This window comes from Equus przewalskii, chromosome 21, assembly GCF_037783145.1.
Source record: "Equus przewalskii isolate Varuska chromosome 21, EquPr2, whole genome shotgun sequence".
Lineage (NCBI taxonomy): Eukaryota > Metazoa > Chordata > Mammalia > Perissodactyla > Equidae > Equus > Equus przewalskii.
Genome location: NC_091851.1, coordinates 12,050,751 through 12,076,119, shown reverse-complemented (window position 1 = coordinate 12,076,119; position 25,369 = coordinate 12,050,751). Strand labels below are relative to the sequence as shown.

General features: G+C 39.6%; 1 protein-coding gene across 2 annotated transcripts in view; it reads left to right on the top strand.

Annotated features, from left to right (window-relative positions):
- The window catches only part of BTBD3 (BTB domain containing 3), a 34,410-nt gene that overhangs the window by 1,107 nt on the left and 7,934 nt on the right, over window positions 1-25,369 (top strand). The window contains exon 2 of one of the 2 annotated variants that reach the window (XM_070588819.1): window positions 24,670-24,940. In XM_070588819.1, coding sequence (XP_070444920.1) covers window positions 24,798-24,940 — 143 coding nt within the window. In that variant the 5' untranslated portion in view covers window positions 24,670-24,797. Of the gene's footprint in view, window positions 24,941-25,369 lie in introns of both variants that reach the window. The other variant, XM_008524639.2, reaches the window with a different exon arrangement.

Here is a 25,369-nt window from a genome sequence, read left to right as displayed (position 1 = left end):
TGGAGAAACCCAACTAATTCTATTATTAGCCTTAAAAAGACAAAGATAATTGTGCTTTCTTTTTCTTTTTCTTTTTTAATACTCTCCGCCACCTCGTCAAATCATGGAATACAGTAGTTCCCCAAATTCTCTGCACAAGAGAATGACTGGGGGATTTTAAAACTCTTAGGTTCAAATCGCACCCCTGACCAGTTAGAACAATGTGTGTTTTAAAGACCCCCCTAGGTGATTCCAATGTGCAGCAGAGTTTGGGAACCACTGGTTTAGTAGAAGAAACTCACGATTTGTTTTACGAAGTAGCATGCGGTTTGTAGCTTCGTTTTCCTTAGACGGGAACTCACAAAGTCTGGTCTGTCCCCCCCCCCCCCCCCCCGGGAGGGAGGGAGGGAAACGTCTCTAATGGCTCAAACTTTAGCTGAGCTATAGAATGACTCTGGCGTGTAGAACATTGTTCTAACTGGTCTTTTGAATTTCTCTTGGGCTTTGGAAGCCCATCTTCTCTCACCCCTGCCACGTTTTCATCTTTTAACCCTCTTTCAAACCCCCTCCCTTTACTCTCCCCGCGTCCGCTTTTTAACCATCCGCCAGCCTCTGGGAGGATCCGCCTCCCCCAGACCGTAGGGGCTCTGAAGGGTTCCTGCGGGTTCCCATAGCAGCGGGTCGTCCAGGGGAAGTGGGCGGGTCCTCTTACCTTCGGCTTTCTGAGTAGGACTCTTCCTTTCCTGCAGATGTTGAATTACCCTTTTCAGTTTTTGGCCTCCGAGCAGGTAAGGGTGAGCTCATCCGGTTCTAGTTTGTCTAAGTAATTACAGAGTTAGTTATTAATACCGTTGTATGGGGTCATACTTCTAGCAGCCGTGTCGTTCTCCCCTGAATATTCATTCTTTCCCAGTCTTTGCACTGAGAACTTGTTTTAACAAAGTTCCAAAATGAGTTGGAAACTATTTTTTTTTTTTAAGAATTTTCCTTTGGGGCGCACAAACCTAAAGATTGTATGCATAATTTCTCTAAAGTCCTCTGACTTATTTAAGAAATTTAAAAAGTGAGATAAAATCCTATATCCATGCCAGAAACCTTTGATAATTTGTGGCAAAAAATGTTTTATCAGCTTTTAAGTTGTTCGGTTCCTAGAAAGTGCTTTGCCATGATTCTTTACAAAAAGTAAAAACCACTTGTAATGTTATACTTAAACATAACAAAGAAAAGGCACAGTTTGTCCAGATTCGCCCACTCCTTTCCTTCCCCAACACACACATCCAAATAAAGATAATTTTTAAAAATTCAATCTTTTATGCTCATAGTAGATATTCTGTAGCCATCTAATTCCAAGTTGCCTTGCAAGGAACTCTTAAAACAAAATAGTGTGGAAGTATGTCATTTTTGTATCTCAGGCTTTTTGTTGTTTGAAACCTTTCAAACTTTACTGTGTGAATAAATCAGAATTCAGTCAGTCGGTTCCAAAATGCTTTTAGTAGTCCACTGACGGAGGATGTATTGGGAGTTGAAGAGATTTTTCTCTTGCTACTATCTCGTTTTATGTGCTGAATTTCAGTTGACTGGACCATCAGGCAAATTCTGTAAGGCTGATGTCCATTTCACTCTGAGAAAAGAGTAATGATGGGAAACCCTCTCATTTGATGGACTTTGTCTTTCCGTTTTCGTTGCGTATTTAAAAATTGAGGCCTTCCAGGGGCCAGCCTGGTGGTGCAGCCATTAGGTTCGCACGTTCCACTTCAGCGGTCCAGGGTTCGTGGGTTCGGATCCCGGATACGGACATGACACCTCTTGGCAAGCCATGCTGTGGCAGGCGTCCCACATAGAAAGCAGAGGAAGATGAGCACGGATGTTAGCTCAGGGCCAGTCTTCCTCAAAAAACCAAAACAACAACAACAACAAAAAATCGAGGCCTTCTAAGCAACTACAGTTGAGAATTTCTGTTGTTTTTAAACATTCTGTTAAAAAAGCAGTTATCCCTGTTGTAGGCATTTTGGGAATTACAAAAAATAAAATTAAGAAAATAAAAATCACATTATCCAGAAATACACAACTCTTCCTGGGATGATGTGCTTCCATTTGTCACTTTTTGTTCATCTGCATAGACATGTTTAAACAAAATTGGCATTTTAATGTCATCTGTAGTTTTAAATACTGTCCTTTCACTTAATAATCATGGACATTTCCTATGCCCTTAAATCTTCTTTGAAAATAAGCCTTTTTCTTTTGAGTAAGCTTAGCCCTGAGCTAACATCTGTCGCTAATCTTCCTCTTTTTGCTGAGGAAGACTGGCCCTGAGCTCGCATCTGTGCCCATCTTCCTCTACTTTATACGTGGGATGCTGGTCACAGCATGGCTTGGTAAGTGGTGTGTAGGTCTGTGCCCCGGATCTGAAGCCCCGAACACCAGGGAGCCAAAGTGGAATGTGCGAACTTAACTGCTGCACCACAGGGCTGGCCCCTTGAAAATAAGATTTTTAATGATGGATATGCCAGAGTTTAACTAGTTTTCTATATTTCCATTTTTAGTGGTTGAGAATATGATATTGAGCATTGGTTGCAAATCTTAGCTTGGCCGCTTCCATTCTAAGTGAACTTAATTACCTAATTCTTTAATTGCATGTCCTTTATCTGTACAAGGAGGGTAATAAGGGTCCCTGCAACATAGAGTTTTGGGAGATGGAGTGAACCATGTAGAGACAGGTTCTCAACAGCGTCTGGCAAAGGGAGCAGGCTCAGAAAGTACTAGCAGACAGGCGGGCAGAGCTGGGATAAAAGTCCTTGTCTGAAAGACTTGGTGTGTGACTTGCTTAGGGCTAGATTTATAGCAGAATTCCTGGGGCAGAGGTGAACGCTTTTATGACTCTCCAGGCCTGTTGCCAAATTGCTTATGCCAAGACACATTGATCCCCTTACGCGCTGAATGGTGTTGGCACGCCAGTGTTTAATCTTTCCTAATTTTCTATAAAAATGTGGTCGTATTTTAATTTAATTTATATTTTTTGTTAACTAGTAAAATTAGTCATTTGCTTTTTGTTTGTTTGTTTTACCTGTTGAGAATTGTCCCTTTATCTACTTTGCCCACTTTATTAATTGATGATTTTTTAAAAAAATGATTTTAAATACCTGTTTTAAATAAAGAGTATTGTGGCTTTATCGTATTGGTAGTGATTTTTTTCCCCCACGGCTCATTATTTGCCCTTTAATTTACTTTATGGTGTTTTCCGAACAATACAATATTTCACTTTTTTATGGTCAGCTCTATCTTGTCCTTTATGCTTTTCCTTATAAACGTTTATGTTTGGAAAGCCTGGAGGTCAGGTGAATGAAACAAACATTTTGGAACTATGTTAGATTTTTAATTCTATCTTATCCTGTGGATATGGATTGTCTTACACCACCTCCTCCTCCCCAGCTAGCCGGTTCTCCCAGCATCATTTCTTAAATAGTGCATCCTTTCCTCATTGGTTTGTGGTCTTCCCTTTGTTATGTTTTAAAATCTAGGCTAGCTTTTCGGTCTGCTTCTGTTTTAGGTCTTACTCATCGATGCATTGATCTCTAATCTTAATCAATGCCAAATCTTTTTATTGTAGATTTCGAATACATAGAAATATCTGGTAGAGCAAGTCACACTGTTCTTTAAAAAATCATAATTACGGGGGGCTGGCCCTGTGGCCGAGTGGTTAAGTTCGCGCTCTCCGCTGCAGGCGGCCCAGTGTTTCGTTGGTTTGAGTCTTGGGCGCAGACATGGCACTGCTCGTCGAGCCACGCTGGGGTGGCGTCCCACATGCCACAACTAGAAGGGCCCACAACAAAGAATATACAGCTATGTACTGGGGGGCTTTGGGGAGAAGAAGGAAAAAAAAATCATAATTACGTTCATCTGTCCTTTCAGATAAAGATTATCTTTTTATCTTTCATACATGCACATAATTTAAGTCTAAGAGTACTAAAAGCCATATTGTAAAGTAAGGGGTCCCCTTTCCGCCCCCAGTCTCCTTGGCAGCCTTTTGGTTGTTCACTGTTTCTCCTGGGTTTTTCACAGGGCCATTCATAGGGTCTTTCCTCTTGGGCTGGGCAGAGTGGTCTTCCAGCGTCTGTGCTGAGGAACGGGTCTAGCAGCCGGTGTTCGGGAGGCATCTGACTGGAGTCTTAGCGTCCTCTGTGCAGAGTCACTTTGGGGAAGGTTCCTCTGCTCTCACAGTCCAGAGACTTGCCTGTTTTCTCTGTTCTTCTGAGAGTCGGTCTCCAGTCTTGCCGGGCTCTGGAACTGTCAGCAGAGCTTTCTGGTGAAGTGGGAAGGGCTTCCAGGGATGGAGGGTTTCTCAGACAGCCTGTACTAACCTTATTTAGCCTACCACCTTTTCCCCTCCAGTTTGTGAGTAAACTGGAGCGCTTCTCAACCTTCCTCACTGATGGTGTAGCTTTTCACTCTTTTAGGTCTGCTAAGTTGCTACTTGTCCATCTGCTTTCCACTTTCATGATTTTGTTGTGGTTTCCACTACAGTTCTTTAAGTCCTTGGGCCTTTGTCTTCTAGAAAGATCTCTTTACTACCATTTTAGTGGAGTTTAGAGAGGGTATAATTGAATGTTTTGTTAAACCTGCCATCTTAATCTGGAAGACTGTGGATAAATCCTTAGAACTAAGAAATATCCAGTTATGTTGTATTATGGTTCTTTGTCAAGAACTGCCGTCTACATGTAGAATTTTCAGTGTTTCTATTAAGGGTTATGAAAGGTTATTCAGACCGTCTCTCTGTCCTAGCAGAGGTTTTGTTTGTTCGTTTGTTTTTTTTTTTTTCACATAAGCCCTAATATTTCTTTTAGGGTTCTCCTTAGATATTTATGTTTTTGTTGGTGTTGTGGTAGGTTCTTCAAATTGACTATTGCTGGTATAAGACGGTTGTTGATTTTGTATATTTATTTTATAGCTGGCTCTTATGCTAAGAGCTTTGCAGTTTATTCTCTTGGGTTTCCTAGTTATATAATCAATTGCATATAATGACACTTGTGTCTACTTCTTTCTAATAATTACACCTTTTATTTTGGTTTTATGGCATTAGTGTTAGCATTCTGGAACATTATAAAATGCTTCTGGAACATTATCAAATAGTAATGGTGATAATGTGGAAACTTGTGTTGTTCTTTATTTTAATAGGAAAAACAGTAGTACCGTAACAGCTTTTGGGTTATCATCGTTCCTTATCAGGACAAAGAAAATCTCTCCTTTTATTTCCAGTTTACCTTAAGGTATTTTTATTTTTTTAAGGGTAGAAATTGAATATTAGCAAATTACTGATAGCATCTGAAGTTTATCACTGTTATTTTCTTTTTTTTTTGAGGAACATTAGCCCTGAGCTAACTGCTCCCTCTGAGCTAAATCTTCCTCTTTTTTGCTGGGAAAGACTGGCCCTGAGCTAACATCCCTGCCCATCTTCCTCTACTTTATATGTGGGACGCCTACCACACCATGGCGTGCCAAGTGGTGCCATGTCCGTACCTGGGATCTGAACCAGCGAACCCCAGGCTGCTGAGAAGCAGAACGTGCACACTTAACCGCTGCTGCACTGGGCTGGCCCCTATCGCTGGTATTTTTTAACAAATCTATTCATTTGAATCTCAAATTTTAAATTGGAGTAATTCCTTCCTTTTGGATAATTCTTTAGAAAAACAAGTTCAATTCATGAGAAAGTTGAAAGATAACATATTCAATGTGTAATTGTGTCTTTTGGGGTGAAGGTGAGATAGGATACAGGGCTTTTTCAAAAGAAAATAATCCAAGGGGCTGGCCTGGTGGCCTAGTGGTTAAGTGTGCGTGCTCCACTTTGGCAGCCTGAGGTTTGCAGGTTTGGATCCTGAGTGTGGACCTACACACCACACATGAAGCCACGCTGTGGTGGCATCTTACATACAAAAAATAGAGGAAGATTGGCATGAATGTTAGCTAAGGGCCAATCTTCTTCACCAAAAAAAAGTGAAAAGAAAAGAAATCCAAACTGCTAACTCCAGCAGTCAATTCTCTTCTTTACCTATTGGTAAAATTTGGTTTGTCATTCCCTCTTTTTTGACGTACTCTCTTCATTTGATTTTGAGGATACCTCACTCTCTTGATTTTCCTTCTATACCATCAGCCCTCTGGTTTCTTCTTTTTCAGTTGTTTTTTTAAACTTTGTGCTGGTTTCCTCTTCCCACCAGCTTGTTATTTTGGAATGCCTCAGGGCTTAGTTCTTGTAGGACTCTTGTCACAAACACTTGTAAGACTTTAATAAAATACCATGTAGCTTCTTAAGCCTCCCAAATGTGTATTTCCAGCTCAGGCAGCTCTCGTAAACTCCTGATGCTCAGACCCAGCTACTTTCTTGACTTCTTCACTTGAATATGTAAAAGACACCTCAATTTTAAACAGGAGTAAAACTGGATTTCTGATCTTCTCTGCAAGCCTGCCCTCCCTGCAGCCTGCCCCATTTTGGTGGGTGACACCTCCATTGTTTTTGGGTTATTCAAGCCAGAAACCTTGGACTCATTCTGGCTCTGCTCTTCCTCTCCCACTCTACATCCAGGCTGTGAGCAAATCCTGCTGCTTTATCTTCCGAATGCATCCAGAATCCTGTCTTCCAAACAAATCCAGTTCAACCCGTTTTCCTACCTCTGCTGCTCGCTTCCTTGTCCAAATCTCCAGCACCTCTAGTCTGGATTATTGCAGTGGTCTCTCCTTTCTCCTTCCCTGGCTTCCCTTTAATTTGTTATCAGAATGATCTTTGTAAAGCCTAAATCAGATTACGCTTGAAACCTTCCAGCGGCCTTCCATCTCACTCAGAATAAAAGTCAGATTCCTCATAATGATTCGCAGAGCCCGCCACAACCTGGTTACCACTAACTGCCGTCTCCTCCACATCCCTTCCGCCGCCTGCCTCTCTTGTTCTCCGTTCCAGCCATCCTTGCCTCCTTGCTCATCCTGAGCACATTGAGGTCTTTGTGCTGGGTTTTTCCCCTGTCTGTAATATTTTCTCCCCAGAATTATTCATGGCCCGACTCCCTCACCCCTTCTGAGTCCTCACTGAAATATCACCTTGTAGGGTCTCCTTATTTGTAATTGCAAGCTATGCCCTGTATTCCTCTTGCAAGTGCTCTACTTTTTCTTTTCCGTAGCATTTATTACCTTCTAGACTGCTATATGACCTATTTGTTTGTTTATTTTTGGTGAATTGTCTCCTTCCCTGACCCCTGCTAGAGCAAACGTTCCATGTGGGCAAGTATTTTGTCTGTTCAGTAATGTGTCCCAAGTGTTGGTACATAGAACGTGCTCAGTAAATATTTTTTGAATACATGAATGAGTGTAGTCTGCCTTTTCTGTTTTTTTCCCAGTGAGTTTCTCATAAAGCAGCATAGTCCTTTGGCATCTGTGGATCCAACATTGATAATTTAGCATCCGACTAGCAAGGGGAAAGTTCCAGAAAATGTATAATTTATAATGGACATAATAATACATAGAGTGGTTGTGCGGATTAAATAGGATGCTGTCTGTAAAGTGCTAAACTGTGCCAATGTGTGGGACCAGGCGCTTAACTGTGTGAAAAGCCCAGCCACTGTCTTGATTCACATCTGAATGATGTGAATTGTGTTCTAGAAGCCATTCTCTTTGGATTTCAGTTTTTAACCAAGGGTGGTTAGTGACATCACCTTGGGAGCTTTTCAAAATACTCCATGCCTGGCGCTCCCTAGGAAATATCCGTGATGTATTGTTACTGTATCGGGTCTGTAACTGATCTGTTGAAGTGGAATGGAACCCATTGTTTTCTCCTTTTATGCTTTCTTGCTATTCAGGACATCTCTCATGTCCCCTTTAAACCTTTTTTCTTCTGAGGTTCTAGCTGAAATAAGTTCTTCTATAAGGAGATGTTGAAACCCTTCAAAGCCACGGAGAGACACATAATTGAGCATGATACTGAATTCACAAAATCAAAGGATCTCAGTCCTTTGCCTTCAGTTCCCAGACGAGAGCACACTGTAGTCATGCCTTCAGCAATCGTTATAGCAGTCATTTTAAAGTTTTGCTTACAGTGTTCCTAGAGTCTCCTTTTGTGTCCTTCAAATCCAAGAATATCTCAAAAACATGAGACTCCCTTTCCTTCTCTTTTAATAGAGCAAGAAATATTTGTATGGTTTCTACTGTCGCAATTGCTATGCAAATAGGTGGTGCCATGTACAAAAAAAGGATGATCATTTTAGAGATTGTGTAAGCAACCAAAGAATAGATAAACCAAAACCATAGTGTATGTAACTCTATAAATGCACAAACTCAAAAGCTGTTACTTAAACATAAAATGTGACAATTTTCAATTGCTACTTTTGTTTCCTCGAAGCATATCTAGTTCCTTATTTTGTTTACTTATTTTTTCTGTAATGTATATGAACAAGAGCAGTCCCTGTATTCAGTTAGAGAGTGTAAACGTTTTAGCCATGATCACTATACACATTAGAAATAAAATTTCACAACACTGAAGGTATGTTTGCTGGTTCTGGGTAGGCGAGATCACCATTTCCAAAAAACTGGATGAATAAAAGAAAAGATGGCAATTAACAAAAAAGTCTTCACTAAGAGAACAAATACATACACAGGTCTCAAAACCAGGTGTAGAACTATAAAAACAAGGTGTGTTTTCCAACTGGGCTGTGTGTTAATAGCCTAGACTGAGGGACATTTTGTGATTCAGCAGCAGAGAGGCAAGTCGATGCTTTCCATTCAGGCTTGGCCAATAGTACTGACTGTTTAGGGTTCAAAATAAAATAAATTGTAACAGTGATATTTGCAAAAGAATGAGTCTTCACAATAACAAAGCCCGGATACAATGCTAATTGGAGTTTCAAAGGCAAGGCAAATTCATTGAGTAGATGCCTTCAGAACAGTGGTGCTTGGTGAGGGAGAAATTTTGGCCTTCAACTGTGATTATGCTTTAGGTCTCTGGATAGACAAAGGCGTACATATAGACTGCCTCCTGTTTTCATACCCTTGTTCACGGAAAATGTAGTGGAATGTACAGTGTAGTAGGTAAACCACATTTACATATGTTATTGGAGACGTTATTAGGGAATGATCTACATTCCTAGGAAGTCTAGACAATAAAATTCTTAATTTCAGTTACAGCAGGCATCTCTTCCCAAAATAATCTTACTGTCAACGTTAAAAATGGTGAGAAGCTCCCCAGAAGCACCTCCTGCCCAAGGTGCAGGTTCAGGCTCCAAACAGCTGTTGCTTTCTTTTGGGCAGCCCTTCCCCATCCCCATGTGAGACCCATTCTGGCAGGGATGCATCCCAGAGTGCTCCCTCCCTTCCTTGGTTTTCCCCTCACCCTCTTCTGTGGCCTTAGGAGACAGGGTGAGTTAAGTGCTTGAAGCTGGCGCCCATCTGTTGGAGAGTGGCGGTCAGCAGTGGAGGGAGAGCGCAGTCACTTCTGATCCCCTAGTAGTTAGTCCCTCATGGCAGACTTCCCAGCCCTCCCCCAGATGGTTTCAGTACATATTTTAATGAGTGCTGTAGAACTTCTTTATGTGAATTAGTAGATTTTCTGGTTAACTTAATACTATTCAGCAAGTATTTCTGTGGAACCTAGTGGAATCAGCCCATGCTCGCCTGAAATTCTGTGTTAATTTACTTTTCTCTTGTCGGTGCCATGAAAGACTCTTTAAAATGCCAACATTGATCCTGAACTCTTGGCTTTCATTGAGCTCCATATACTCAGAATCATCGCCAGTAGTGGTGTCCTCTACCAGGTGGCTGTTGGTTAGGGATGTCAGTATATAGGGGTGTTTGGGTTGGGTTATAGGAAAATCAGATGCTCAAGATTTTTGATTTTCCAGCCTTTCTCTAGTAATATATAATTATTTAGTATAAAGTCATTATGTGGATCACAATCCTACTAACATACACAACCTCTAAAATCGTTTTAAGAATGAAGCTGAGAAAGTGTTTGAACATCAGCTCTTTAGTAAAAGGCTATTTTTAAAGGAAAAGGTACTGCTGGTAGATTAAATATTTCCTTTGTCTGGACTTCTGCAAAGTCCTAACCTGAACTTTATTTCCAACAAACTGTTTTCTACTGCTTAATACATGGAAAGATTTTGATATCAAATACTATATTGTATAGAAATGGTTTATAGGAAGGTATTAAAATGGTGTGGGAGGAGGCAGATTCTACCTAATGTGTCTCTTTAAATGTAGGAAAAAAGTGAACAACAAATGTTCTTAAATATTGGCAGCCATGGTTACCTTAGGGGAACAGCACAGCTTGCTACTTCTAATTCTTCTAAAGCAGTGTGCTATAGGAGAAAGCAGATTATCAGAGAAAGATGCACTTCTTTCTTGATTGTTTATGTGAAGTTTCTAGGGACAGTTGTCTACTCAAAGTCCATTTACATTTTTCTCTGAAGGTCCTCAAGGAAGGTTTCTCTTGATATATCTTGCAGCTTGTGTTCTGTGACGTTTCAGAGGTTGCGGCAAAGCTAAGGTGCCAAACAGTGTCATAGAACAAATAGAATATTAGCTCCTTGAGTACTATTAATTTTTGTGGCAGAGATTGTCACATTTCTCGTATCCTCCATTCTGTCTACCTAATGTGCAAAAAAACTTCTTTGGTGTGAGTGATTGAGAATTAGTTATTGTTTTCTAGAAGAGTAAAACCAAAAAGCAGGTATGTGTTGAAACCTGGCCCTGATCACTTAGGGCTTTTGTTTTTTTAAGAATCTTTGTTAAAAACCTAGTGCAACTTACCACCAGTCAGACTTAGAATAAAATCAAAACTCCTTATGGGCATCTGTGGTTCTCATACTTTTTGGCCTTGGGACTCTTTTTTTTTTTTTTTGGAGGAAGATTAGCCCTGAGCTAACTGCTGCCAATCCTCTTCTTTTCGCTGAGAAAGACTGGCCCTGAGCTAACATCCGTGCTCATCTTCCTCTACTTTATATCTGGGACACCTGCCACAGCATGGCTTGCCAAGCGGTGCCATGTCTGCACCCGGGATCCAAACTGGTGAACTCTGGGCCTCCGAAGTGGAACGTGCGAACTTAACTGCTGCGCCACCTGGCTGGCTCCAGCCTTGGGACTCTTATAATCTTAAATATTTTGAGAAGACCAGAGAGCTTTTGTTTATAGGCGTTATATCTATTGATATCCACTGGAGGAGAAATGAAAACGAAGATAAATTTTAAAGATTTTATTTTTTTCCCCCTTTTTCTCCCCAAAGCCCCACTGGTACATAGTTGTATATTTTTAGTTGTGGGTCCTTCTAGTTGTGGCATGTGGGATGCCGCCTCAGCATGGCTTCATGAGCGGTGCCATATCCTTGCCCAGGATCTGAACTGGTGAAACCCTGGGCCGCTGCTGTGGAGCATGCGAACCCAACCACTTGGCCACGGGGCCGGCCCCAAATTTTAAATATTTACTTATTTGTTTAAAAATAAATAAATGTTTTGGTTGGAGCACATGAAGAAAATCTGGCCACACAGATACATAGTTGGAAAAGGAAGGAGTATTTTAATAGCCTTTTCAGATAATTATGGATATTCTTTGATACCTCATCAAAATTTGAATGGTAGTTTCTTAAAGGTTAGTTGACATGGAATTCAGAACCATCAGTGAACTTTTGTGCTCCAAAACCCATTGGTCTGTCTGATACATTGAATGGACCTTTTACCCATGCATGATTCTGTAACGTAATTACGTTGTTACTAGAAAACATCAGTTCACTGAGTTATGCAAATTTTCAAATGTTGACATGTTTCATTATACAATATCAAAAAAAGTTACATTCATTTAATGTCATCACCAATCTCATCAGAAACAGTCTAAGTATTGGGAAGCTCATGATGGTATAATCAAGATTTCCAAAATTCTGATTTTTGCTTGAAGGTTTGACTTTTATCATTGACAATAAATAGTCAGTTTTCCTTCAAGTGACAGGCTCACTTCATTCATTTTTGAGAGAATGTCTGCTAAATACTTAAGTGTGAATAAGCGTGCTTTGCATATTTTCTCAATCACAGTGGTGTTTCATGGAAAAAGTGGCTGGTTCAGCTCTCACACAAACAGTTGCACAAGTATTTTTCCTCAAGGCAACCATTCTATTTCAGTTTCACCAAAGATCCTTTACGCATACTTCCCATTTCATCATATGGAATAGTAAAAAGATGTGTACTCAAGGGCCAAGGTTTAGTAAAATAAACAGTTTTTACTGCTGCATTTCCCAGAGATTCCCCATGAAGCAGTACATTGGTTCTGGCAGAAGAATGCACAGTAGCTAATCTGCATTCATCAAGGTGTTTCACCACCATTCCTAAGTCCGCCAGCCCCCAGGTGTGGGTGCAGAGGAATGGGGAACAAAAGGCATGTTCTCTTTGGCTGCTCAGGGTCCACTGATGTGACCTTCAAGTGGCTTAGGAACCAGCAGCCTCAATAGTGAAAAGAAAAAAAGAGTCCCAGAGCCAGGCTATGGACCAGTCCTTATAGTCTGAAGCTCCTGTAGTAAACCGTTCCTTTTCAGTTTGGAGCAGGTGGCTCCTCCCCTGAGGGCTTTTGGTTGTGCATCACCACTACTAGGTGACGTGGGGGGCGTCGGAGGGCTTCCGTCACTTGTACCTACTTCAGGTACTTTCTTAATCAGTGCAATTCAAAACTTCTTAAAGTGCTTCTTAATACTTTAGAATCAAACACAACTTTAAACAGCAGGCGCAAAACAGAATGTATTTACCTCATCCCATTTTCCAAAGAATACACTTTTATGACCAGTTGAACTCCTTATTTGGAAATAGAAGCTATTTTTTTTATTTTCCAACACACAGTTTAAACCACTACTTTGTAACAGTTTGTTTATATTGTCAACCCTACTAATGATTTTTAAAATCATTGCTGGTGGTAAAGTTTCCTGTCATAAACACAGGCTTTCCAGCCATGGCTGGGATAATCAGCTGTTCCACTACTGATATTACCATCTCCGTTTATTCTTACTACAGTGTTGTAAGAATATATAGATGAACATTGAGAATTTTGTATTTTTGGAAAAAAATCAAACACTTAATTACTTAACACTGTGGTGGTTCTTAGTAAAGTGAGGCACGGAAGCGCATGTGTATAAGAAGTGCACTTTTCTACTGTGCTGTGCTCTGCAGTCTTCTGAAAGTCATCCCTAGCTGCGTGGTTTGTTTGCAGGGTAGACGTGAGCTTCTAAACTGTTCGTATTCTCAGTCCTGAACACACAAGCCTGTTTCATGACTTTGTTTGAAGATTGGGTGTGTCTAATGTAGTGGAAATTCATCCATTCAATGTTAAGTATAGACAAAACACATTTCAAAGCCACATATAAAAGTCTTTTTAATTATCCATATTTTTAGGTTATTCATATGACTGCTTTTCTCCTTTCATGTGAATTGCTGAGAATTTTGTTATCCTTTCCGGTTCATTAAATCACTAAAATTCTCTGCTAGTGCTATAAATAAATATTGCCGGACCATGAATTGAGACTAGTTGATAAGGGCAGCTCTGTCCTGGTAACTGAGTCTTGCTCTTCGTTAAGCCACACTTTTCTTTGAATATGTGAATATCTACATCACGTTAAATTTTAGACTTCTCATGAAGCAAAGACTGGCTTTGAGCTCATGTGGGGACTTGCTTCAAGTTGAGCCTTAGTATTTTCGGTTGGCCTAGCTACAAGATGAATGCGATACTATAAAACCACGCTTGTGCTTAGACATGTTCAGAAGAGCCTCGGGACACATTTAATGGATGTCTAGGTTCTTTACCACTGTACCTCTTATAAACCTGCATCTCAGACAGCTAGAAATCTCGGAGACCACAGCTTCAGACCCTTTTAGCCCAGGACCAGCTGCTCTCTCCACAAATGCAATCTAGGTGGACTTGGAAGTGTTGGACTTCCTCCTTCCTCTTACATAATGATTGACAGCCGTTTGTGGATGTGGTGCCGGTAGCTCTTATTAGGAGTTATGGAGATGCAGGCCTCAGAGAACTCAGTCTAATCAGTCAACGTAAGGCAAGATGGAGTGTGGGAAGGTGCTGCATGGAGAGAGTCTGCAAGCACTGGGAAACCTTCCTTGTTGAGGTGTCTTGGGACTGCATTGTGCAGCTTGGATACGCTTCCGATGGGTGGGGTTGAGGGAAGAATGGGCAGTGAGGATGGCGGGAAGCAAGGGGCTCATTTGCAGTGCGGAATAGTCTTGTTTGCAAGGTGAGTGAATGAAGAGGACGAGTCAGAGAGCTTGGAGTCGCGTCATGGCATTGCAAACCATGTGGCTTCCTCTCCTGAGAAAGGTGAGACAGAATTTCTTCCCTTCTTCCTGGATAGATGCTTGGTCCACAGTCCTGGCCTGCTGATAGAACAGAGACCATCCTCTTTTCACATGGTAATCTCTTCAGGGAGAGCAGCCCAGAGTAGTTGGTTAAGACTTGGCCACATGCCACTTAATAAATATGCTTTTTTGTTTCCTTTTTGATGCTATGTTTTAAATTTTATGAGAGCATGTTACCTTAAGAAATACTGACATCAGCTAGGTCTTCTGTACTGAACTCTTAGTGGGTCATGGCATGCCTACAGCTGGCTAGTAAAATGTTTATGCCGAGCCCTGACTCCTGTAAATTTTGGTCCCTATTTTCAGACTGTTTGCTCTTCCTTGGTCTAGTTCCAGTCGTCATTGTTACCATGGATCCTGTATGAGTCCATGTAGCTCTTAACTGTGATGAAGTGATTTGCTTCTCTGTGTTATTAAAAAAATAATAAAAAGTAATTGTTAGGTTGCCACTTTTTGAAGACGTATTTTGACTTGAATGCTTTTGATCTGCTCATTATAGTTAAGGTACACATGTAAATAATGCCTACCTATTTTTATGTGCTGTAGAGATTGAGGAAACCCAAATTTAAGAACATATTTCCATGAATAGTCTTGACTTTCTAAGTGAGACTTATTTGAGCATTATTTTATGAGCAATTAAATTATTTTATTCTACACCTCTGGGCAGTTCAAGAACTGACCTACTTATATGGTAGCTCTTAATTAAAAAAAAAAAGACTTGCTGAATGTATTATTAGAATTGAATTTTTGTTTGAAATACCTTATTTTTTTAGTTCTGACATATGCAATGAAGTTAAGTATAGAACCCCCTGAGCTTTGATTCCGATTACAACAGCGTGAGAGATGGAAGCAACAAGGGAGTACTTTATCAGTGCCAAATAATTATTTCCTGCAGCAAATGGAAGCCGTCTCTGAATGGTGCTTGGTGTTTATATAGTTAAGGTTATGCCAACATTTACAGTACAGTGTGCCTTTATATTCTGTCCTTCACAACAGTCATGGGGAATTGTATACTTTAAAGCTAATTAAAAGTAGCATAAAACATATTTTTTGATTTGGACTTAGAACAGATTTTACTTTGAGTTTTTGCCAGAAGCTGGTTTCTATAATAATCCTCTGTCACAGGCTTCTAAATCTACTTGAATTTTTTGTTAGGCAATATTTTTGTGACTCAATTTAGAAGTGTATGTGCCTTTTTCCTTTTCACTTAGTGGTCCACTCCAGAAAAGATACGTTAGAAAGTGAGCGTGAAGGTTTCTTATAACTTCACATGTGTTCGTGTTGTCCCAAAGCGCACAATTTCTTAGTGTAGCGAATTTCTTATTTTTAGATCTTGTATTGTTTGCTTAAAATAACTATATTTCATTCTAGTCACATACATTGTAAAAATGAAGGGAGGCATTTCATTAAAAATTAATGGAGGCCCTTGTGAATGTGTGTCTTATGATGGTCAAAGTGCACAATTAGTAACTGGTCTATTCTTTTGCTAAAATAAGAAATGAAAGTTTGTTTTTCTGGCCTTGCCTTTACCAAACCTGTCCTTTTCATTTTACACTGATAAAAATTTAAAGTATAAGATCGGGGCCTGCCTGGTGGCATAGTGGTTAAGTTCGTGCCCTCTGCTTTGGTGGCCCAGGGTTTGCAGGTTTGGATCCTGGTCATGGACCTACTCACTGCTCGTCAAGCCATGCTGTGGCAGCATCCTCCTTACAAAATGAAGGAAGATTGGCACAGATGTAAGCTCAGGGCCAATCTTCCTTACCAAAAAAACTAAGATAATTTATGTCGTTATTTCAGGCATTTTAGCGGGTGGTAGTAAATTGAAGGATAGGAGCAATACTCGTTTCTAAGCACCCTTGAGTGACTTAAGGGCACAAGACACATTTAGGCCACTTGTATGTAGGAATCTTTTTTTATCTTACAGAACTTTTTCATTGAGAGTTGTGGATGTTGGGGAAATTGGTCTGTGACACATACCCCATTAATAATCAGGATTGATATAAAATATCTCTTGGTTTGAGGATTCTCTGGATTTTTTCTTCCCATCTCATGTGCTCATTGGAAAGGATGACTTTCCCAAATAGATCACGGCATTCTTTGGTTAAGGATATAAGTGAACAAGAGTTTTGGATTTTAATGACCTGATTGTGGAGATGTTTTCGGTTATTATCTTCCTAATCAGGAAAAAAAATGTCACTGGCAAAAGTAAAAAAATGATTATCTATGAAACAAATTTTTTTCTTTGACTAAAACACGTTATTTTTCTCCTCTGTCAACTAAAGCCAACAGACAACGTGGAGAAAGCTACAGCAATGGTTGGGCAAGGTTTTTTCCGTTCTACCATTTCCAGTAGGATTAATGCTCCTGTTAGATCAGAACCCTCTTCGGGCCTTCTCAGAGGAGACCTGATGCCTGATCTTACTTTTCTTTTGATAAATTGTTTTCAGGCACCTAGGAGAAAGTCATACGTATAATGGGATCATTGTAATATAATATTTTTACTTCCTAAACTAACATTTTAATATAGATTCAATTTTTTCTGAAAATAGTAATTTCTAAGGAGTCATTTAGCTCCTGGTTTAACCTGCGTATAACATTCTTGTAAGTTAATAAATCTTAGATTGATTGATAAAGTATCTTAAGCAAATATCACCCAGAGGGTTGATAGGCTTCTCCTAATCAGTTTTATGTACAGTCATGTGTCGCTTAACGATGGGGATATGTTCTCAGAAATGCGTTGTTAGGCGATTTTGTTGTTGTGTGAGCATCATAGAGTGTACTTAACACCAACTTAGATGGTATAGCCAGTACACACCTAGGTTATATGGTACTAATCTTATGGGACCACTGTCCTATACTTGGTCCATCGTTGACCAAAATGTGGTTATGCGGCACATGACTTTATGTGTATAGTTGTGTGCCATGAGAACATGTTAGAAATGTGTTAATACTAGAACTCCTACTAGACCCGGCACTGGGAATTCTCATTTTGGAATTTCCATGTAGACTTTGTACCATATCATCGGTTGTCATAGTAGCAGTCTCAGTTGAGAATTGTGATTATATACTTTATCAAATGACTACTCGATGAAAGCTCAATTATTCTAATGTAGTTCAGCCAGAATTCTGAGCCATCATCTTGCCTGGTTAGGGGAATAATTAACCAACCTAAAAAAGAGAGTCCTTTCTTTCTATTGAATTGTATATTTACTTTACTGACTGTAGGATGCTATCAGTGTAAGACACGCCATTATTTTATGTACCAAGAAGAAAGGGGAACAAAAGCCTAATAGGTATACTTATGAGATGCCATCAATTGTAAGATACAACCCAATTCCAGAGATGCTAAAATGGGGGGATGGGAGAGGAATCTTAGAATCAATAAAATATGGCACATATATATACACATAAGAGTTTGAGTTGGGCATTGATCGTAATCATAATATTAAAATGTATAAATAAATCACTATTTTTGCCACACATTATACAGATTCTTTAATAGAAGTGGAAAAGAGATTATGTAGTCAACACTTTTACACATGAGGAAACTTAGTATGAGATTGAGAGTATGTAAAATTAGCAGTTGGTTACCTTGTTTACCTTACCTTGTAAGTATCTTAAACTTTACGAAAGAATTCATAGTAGTATTCCTTTAAATAGCTATCTTTAGAGTATCTCATGATAAATTTTCTATATTCCTTTTCAAGATCATCTCATTTAACATATGATAGAGAATGATTTGGTATTTAGAGTTGTTTAGTATTCCAAACAAGGTACACATAGACACAGCTATAATCATCAAGTATCATGTTAAATGCCATATGGAATGTTACAAAGGATCATTGTTCCTGCCTTCAAAGAATTGTCACAGTCTACCTTTTGGCGTTTTTCCCCCCAAACCTAAAGTGTAATTTACGATTAATTGGAGCTCTGTGGTAAAAAGGAGACGACTTAGTGAGACTGTCCATGAGCGGTATCCTTCCAGGCAGTGCTGAGGTGTGCCTTGCTCAGATACTTGTCTTCGGTATCACCCTTGGTGCTAGAATTCAAACTGGGTCATTGTTGAGAGAGGCCAAATTGAGTTGCTAGTGTAGACATTGCTGGGTGGCTACCTTTGGCCTCTCTTTAGGAGCCGGGTACAGCAGGGCATCTGTCAACAGATGGTCTCACAGAGGTTCCAAGTCACTGCATGCATCCAGCCTGTATTGTGGGTTCCAGGCGCAGATTTGGGCATTGAGTGGGGACCTCATTGCAATCCACAACACAAATCTTGATTATTGAACCTCACCTACAAAATCCAACCAAGATCACAGCAACCTGGGACCTGCTTGGCTCGTGGTGAGGCTGGAGCAAGCCTGCAGATGGGATGAAATGTCAGGAGCTGTGAAGCCTGGAAGATTACAAGGGCAGGGAGCCAGATTAATCTCTGGGTTTTTGTGTTTTGGCAGATTGTATCACAAATGTTTCCTGCTTTGGGTACAGTTGCTACTAATAGTGGAAGTTTACCTTTGCAGAGTGTTTTCAACTTTTATCAAACACTTTCACAAGCCTGTAATCGTGCTTTCACAATATGTGGGAAAGGGATGAGAGCTGGATATAATTACCCCCTTTGGCAGATGAGGAAAATGGGGCACATAGATATGAAGTAACTAACCTTAAGGTCACTTGTTCCTGGCTCTTGCTTTTTTCACTATACCTTGCTGCCAATCCTTGACTCCCTATTTATTTCCAAATTTAGAAAGCATATAGTCTGTTTTGCAGCAGCTGCTGCTATCTTTAGGGACTACCAACATTTTGTTGCCCATTTTTTTTACCTCCTAAAATCGCAACCATAACTTTTGCTCGGTATTGAAGAGAAAAATAAGCAAACACAAAACACTCTTCCATCATGATTTACCAGGTTAAATTACTCTCCTCTGTTACATTCTGTGGATAATTTTTGTAAGTGATGTACATCTCTTCAGTCCACCCTACTGTATTTAATCCTCACTTAACCTCATTGCTATAGCTGTTTAGGTGTCTTGTAGTAAACCAAATACAAGCCCAGACAAGGAATCCAGAGTTAGAGCAAGTTAAACAAGAGTTGTCAGCATCATTAGTTGTTGACATAGAATTTGTTGGTGTTAACCATGAATGGCAGGTTTTCTAACTTTCATTTGACCTGGGGATCCTCTTCTGTTTATGAGCAGCTTCCTCGGGGCTGCTATGCTTTTATGTTCCTCCCTGTTACAGTTTCTCTCCATTTCTTGCCACAAAGTGTCCTTCCAGCTTTCCTCCTGCAGGGTGTGGAGTATCTATGTTTGTGGTTTTCATTTCTAAATTTTGCACATATATTTTCCTTTTAAAGTAGATTAGAAATATGTAGATAAAGCATTATGTAAGGATGTGGAGTAATTACTGTGGATGAAAATTAGAGTGAGTGGAACAGATAAAATTAGTCAAGCAGTCAGGAAATCTGCATTCTTGTCCAGACGTTGCCCCACTACTTAACTATGGACTTATCACAAATCCCTTAATCTTCTAGACACCTAGTTACCTTATCTGTGGGCCCAAGTTGCTTTAAATGATTTCTAGAGTCCCTTTCAGTTCCAAAGCTCATTCAGCTCCTCAAACTGAATAAACAAGATTCTACTAAATAAAGGTAGGATGTCTGGCACACCTTCCAGTGGTGAAGAGGATGGTCTAAATGAGTTTGGATTCTCTTGATAATTTTGTTACTATTGGGAATTGAATGAAAAGAGGTAAAGGTGGTTGAACTTTCTGACAATTATAAAGATCTTCTGAAACTCAGTATTATTAGCTGACCTTTTAAGCTTGGTTCCTAAACTTGCTCACAATCGCATGCCTGACACCTAATACACTGTATGATCAGCATGGTTTATTTTGGGAAAACTTTCGCAAAAGATTGATGGGCTTCTTGACCTATTTACTTCATTAGGGCAGATTAACTGTGTGTCATAGCAGCTTTAAAATTCAAGAGATGTAGGACCAAGTAACGGCAATACTAGTTGGAAAAAAATTTTAGAGATGAAATTTGACAATAGACATTGGGCTGGTACCCTTTATTATTCTTCAGCCCAGTGGGTGATGTTTCTGGGCTATAGATTCAACAGATGGGTTTTAACTATTTATATTTAATTTCAAGAGGAGGAAAGGAGCCATAATTTGTGTTCAATGAAATAGACATAGAAATGAAAGCAGAGAATAGAGTGATACAAATATTTTGTATATTCAAATTGATCTTAGATTTACATAGTCTTTTTATTGTGTTCCGAGTCATGAATTACTCTGAAAGATGGATGACAGCTATGGCTTCTCTTTCCAGAAAAATAAATGCAAACTCCCAATTTTGCCTGCAATTTGAGGGATTTCATGGGCTCCAATGGGTCAATGTAAACTTGCCTTCTTCCTCATTTGGTGGCTTCTGGTCCAAATTCTTGATGGAAAAGAACCCTGGAATGTTAAACCTTAAAAGCCCTTAGAAATAATCAATACCAGTGTTACTTAAACTGTAGTCATGAAATCAATGGAATGAATCAAGACCAGCATTAAAAAGAAAAGAAAAAAAGAATAAAATAGAAAATGTCAGAGTGTATCATAACATGCTAAGAGTAAGTTTTGTTTTGTGAACTCTTTCCGTTTGTATATGTGTGTGTGTTTATGTGTGTTGGTCCTGAGTCCGAATATAAAATGCATTTCTTACCGTAGATTGATGGTAATGTTTGAGAAACACCCATCTATTCTAGATGAACCTCTTCATTTTGTAGCTGAGGAAACTGAGGCCCTTAAAGGCTAAATGATTTCTTCAGACAAACACTGTTTCCCATCCTCCTGCACACAACCCCATTAATTTTTAGTGGCCAAGCCGGAACTGAACCAGATTACTTGATTGCTAATTTTGCTGTGCCACAGTGCTATTTTTTTTAAATAGAATTGTGAAGTAGATTATTTAAAAATACTAAGTGGTTCATCTGTTTTACATTTGGCATTTTTTAATCCTTTATTTTCCTCACTAAAATCGTCTCTCTTATTATCTTTTAAGATAATCTAGGCTTGAGCTTCTTCTTTCTAGAGAGTTGAGATATTTTGAGGCCTCTCACTTGGCTGTCTACACGCCTGAATTTTGAGATTTAGGGCCTGATCAGAAGAATTTCAGAATAAGATGTGAAGGTGTTAAGTTTTATGTCCAAGCCAAATTAAATTATTTTGAATTATTTGTCCATTCACTTGATAATTGAATGCAAAATGTGGCACCACATGTTGGTACTGGATCACTGGGGAAACGCTGTAACATTCGTTAGTTATCTACACGAGGTTCTCTCAAACCTGAATGTCATACAGATTACCTGGAGGGTCTTGTTAAAATGCAGATTCTGGCCCACAGTCTGGCTGAGATTCTGAGTTTCTAACAGGCTCCCAGGAGATGCTGCTGCTGCTCCTTGGACCACATTCTGAGTGGCAAGGACCTTATGTCACCTGCCCATTACCATGGTAAGGAAGATCTCAGTTGTCATTTTAACATTTCCATACTTTTCAGATGGCTGCAAAAATTCAAATATTCTTATTTTTTAAAAATTGGATTAGTTTTTGTAGTTACTAACATAACTTTAGAACAGCCATGCTTTCAGTCCCTACATCTGTGAGTTGTAATGCCCCCACTGCAGCACTGTTCTAGGTAACTCAGACTTAGCCCTGCTTCATTTTACTAGTATATTCAGGCTTTTCCACAAAACTTAATTTTCCAATTAACAGAAACGTTTAATTTCGGAAGGAACGTTTTCTAAAATATATAATATTCTTTCTTCAGCTATTACATGTGTTTTCCTTTTCTTTTTATTTTAGTGGTGTTAGAGCACTGTTTGTTTCAGGCTTTCTTGGTAAAGGATATTGAGCTGTATGTGAAATGAATAAAAACCACAAAGCCTCCTAAGGTCTTGTGCCTGCTTTTTTATGCTTTTTCTATTTTGTCTGTCCATCTGCCAGTTATGAGGATGTCTGTCTCAAATTAACTCGTATCCCTTTCCATTCTAGTTGATTATTCTCTCACCTGAAAAGCTGAAAAGCCGGCTACGGATGGGCTTCATCCCAGTCAGAAGGACCTCCCTGTCCTGGGGGCTTTCCTAGGAAGGTGGTGGTCAGCAAGTTCAGTAGAAGTTGGGAGGGAGAGAAAGCTTTTGGTTTTAACCATATCCTGAATAGTTAGCTCATATAGGAACTCATTTGTTTCTTCTTCATGCCTTTCTCCACGTGCTTTTTAAAACTAGTTTCGAGATCTCTCTCTTTCCAGCATTGTGTTAGTGTGTTTGAAGGCGATTTGGAAGTATGTGTATGTATGTGTGTGGTAGCCCTGTGATTGGGAACGTGATAATTGTGACAAATAAGCAGCACTTCAGGGTCCATCTAAAATGGGTGTGAATAACCTTGTGCTAAAGATCACGGTTCTCTTACACACAGTCTGTCTTGCTTTGCTTTGCAAACAGTTTTAACAATAATAATGATGACAAGAGGATATTCCTTGGTTCAGTTTAGTGATTTAGGATCCCAGGGATTTAAAGCCTGATTTCTGGTGTGTTGTGTTTAGTAGATTCTGAGTTATAATAGCAATCGAAGCTCCCGTTTGTGGGGCCCTCACTCAGCCAGGCATTCATCATTCAGATGAATGTTGTGCCACCAGCAGGGCTGTGGTCAGGAAGCGGGCATTAGATTGGGGGGCGGGCAGCACATGGCTGCTGCGTTCCAGCAAGTGAGAGGAATCCAGATATTGGGGGAGATTGAGCCTCTTCATTAGTCTCTCTCTAGAATAGATAAGCATGTGCGGAACCTACAGCAGGTGTTTTTGTTTTTTCTTAGCTCAACAAAGCTAGAAATTGTTAGATAATTCACATCTATGAAAACCGCATAGTACTTTATATCCTTCTGATTCAAAGCGGAGAGAACATGTTTGCATTTTAACTAGGCAGCGTCAGAACATTTATCATTTTGAATAGCCTTATTGTTGGTTTTGTGTTAGAAGTTGTGGATTATATTCTTTAATTTAAAATTATGACAAGGGTAAATGTAGCCATAACATTTAGGTTGGATTTTGAGATCCTGAACAGGGCCTCATCTGGCATATTTTTAGTCAGTTACAACCTTTAAACACTGATTACTGATATTACCGACGCTGGTGTTTTCTCATTTGAATCTTATTTTTACATCTAGAGTTTGTCTTATGTTTAGGTGCAGCTAAGCCTACTAGTGTAATCTTAGTCTAATTAACAGTATTTTGTGATCTGGGACTCTTGTCAAAGATCGTTATAGGAGCTAGAAAACATTGGGAGGCAAAGTGCACACATGACTTCTCTCCTTTTGCTGGAGACTGTAACTTGAATTCAAAGAGACTGAAAAAGAAGAAAAATAGCATTCTTTTCCATTAAGCTGTAGTACATATGTTTAGTATGGTTTTGCTATTAATAATCCCTTTTAGCTGGTAGAATGGAAGATTTTGTTTGATGTATTTGAAACTAAATGCTGCCGGGATAAAGATTTTAGTAGAAATATAGACTAGAAATCAGTCTCTACCCTTTGTTAATTCATCCTGCTTGTTTAACTGGAGAAATAAAAATGTACATCTACTGAAGAGAAATCTCTGGGCGTAAACTCTTCCTTTCCTGTTTTCAAATATATTTCATAGGTTTATCTTACGTAAATATACAGTAATACAGTACACAAGAGAAAGCAACTGCTGTTCCTTTAATATCAGAACTATGCACGTTACAATAGGTGTCACTGTTTTGCTTGGTCCAATCATGATTGGTGACTTCAGCTATTGGCTCCGAGCACTGGCTGTCTGACTCCATCTGCAGGGCTGTAATACCTACTCTCCTCCGATCCGTTCACCACACAACTTCGGCCGGCTGAACAGACTCGCGCGGCTCCAGCACATCTTGCTAACCTAATTCAGAAAACAAGTGCCACGGCTCTCTGCCTGTCATCTTTGCTCAGTGTAGCATTTTCAGGTGATCTAGGAAACTGGGTTATTTTTATGAGCAAATAAGAGAAACAGGAATCATGATGGGGATGTATTTAACAGACCCAGTACTGGATAAAACTTAAAGCCAGTTTCTATTCAACATAGTGAAAAGGTCACCTTGCCCAGCTGAGAAAAGAAGCAAAATATCAGCGTGTTGGTTTCTGTTAACATCTTAGCTCGTGCTGGCCTCTTTTCCTTGATGTTTGCACCAATTTGGGATATCTGGCTATAAAGAGAGACACACTGTACTCATGGTAGATGACAAGGAAAAGAACATGAAATGTCTCACCTTCTTCTTGATGCTTCCAGAGACGGTAAAGAACAGGTCCAAGAAAAGCTCGAAGAAAACAAATACCAGCAGCAGCAGCAGCAACAGCAGCAAGTTGCCTCCAGTTTGTTATGAAATCATTACCTTGAAGACTAAAAAGAAGAAGAAGATGGCTGCTGATATATTCCCCCGTAAAAAGCCAGCCCCCTCCAGCAGCACCACTGCCCAGCAGTACCACCAGCAGAATCTCAGCAACAATAACCTTATTCCGGCCCCCAATTGGCAGGGCCTTTATCCCACCATCAGAGAAAGGTAAGTGCCGACAGGGCCAGCATATTTACTTTAAAAGTTTTCCTGTGTTGAAGTTTCTGCTTTTGCGTAACCTGTAATGTATTTTAACGTAAATCTGTGTTTCCTCTTTTCCCAGAGCTTTATTGGTAATGGAAAACTGCCCTGTATCTTTTCCAAAACAGTACAGCTGTTTTCCTCTTAGATAAAAATGTTTTTGCAAGCTGTAACATTTAAGTGACAGGGTTGTGTCTATGGGCCATAGAAGATAGAAACCTTTTATTTGTCCTTAGTCTAATGAAAAGTTTGGGTAACTTTTTTTAACTTTAGTTACTTTCCATGTGTTTGCAATGATTACAAATAGTTGTTTAGTTGGAACCTTTATTTGTAGTTTTACCCTGAAGTTATTAAACTCTTGCTTAGCTTGCAGATCTTTTGTGGGTTTTGTGTGTT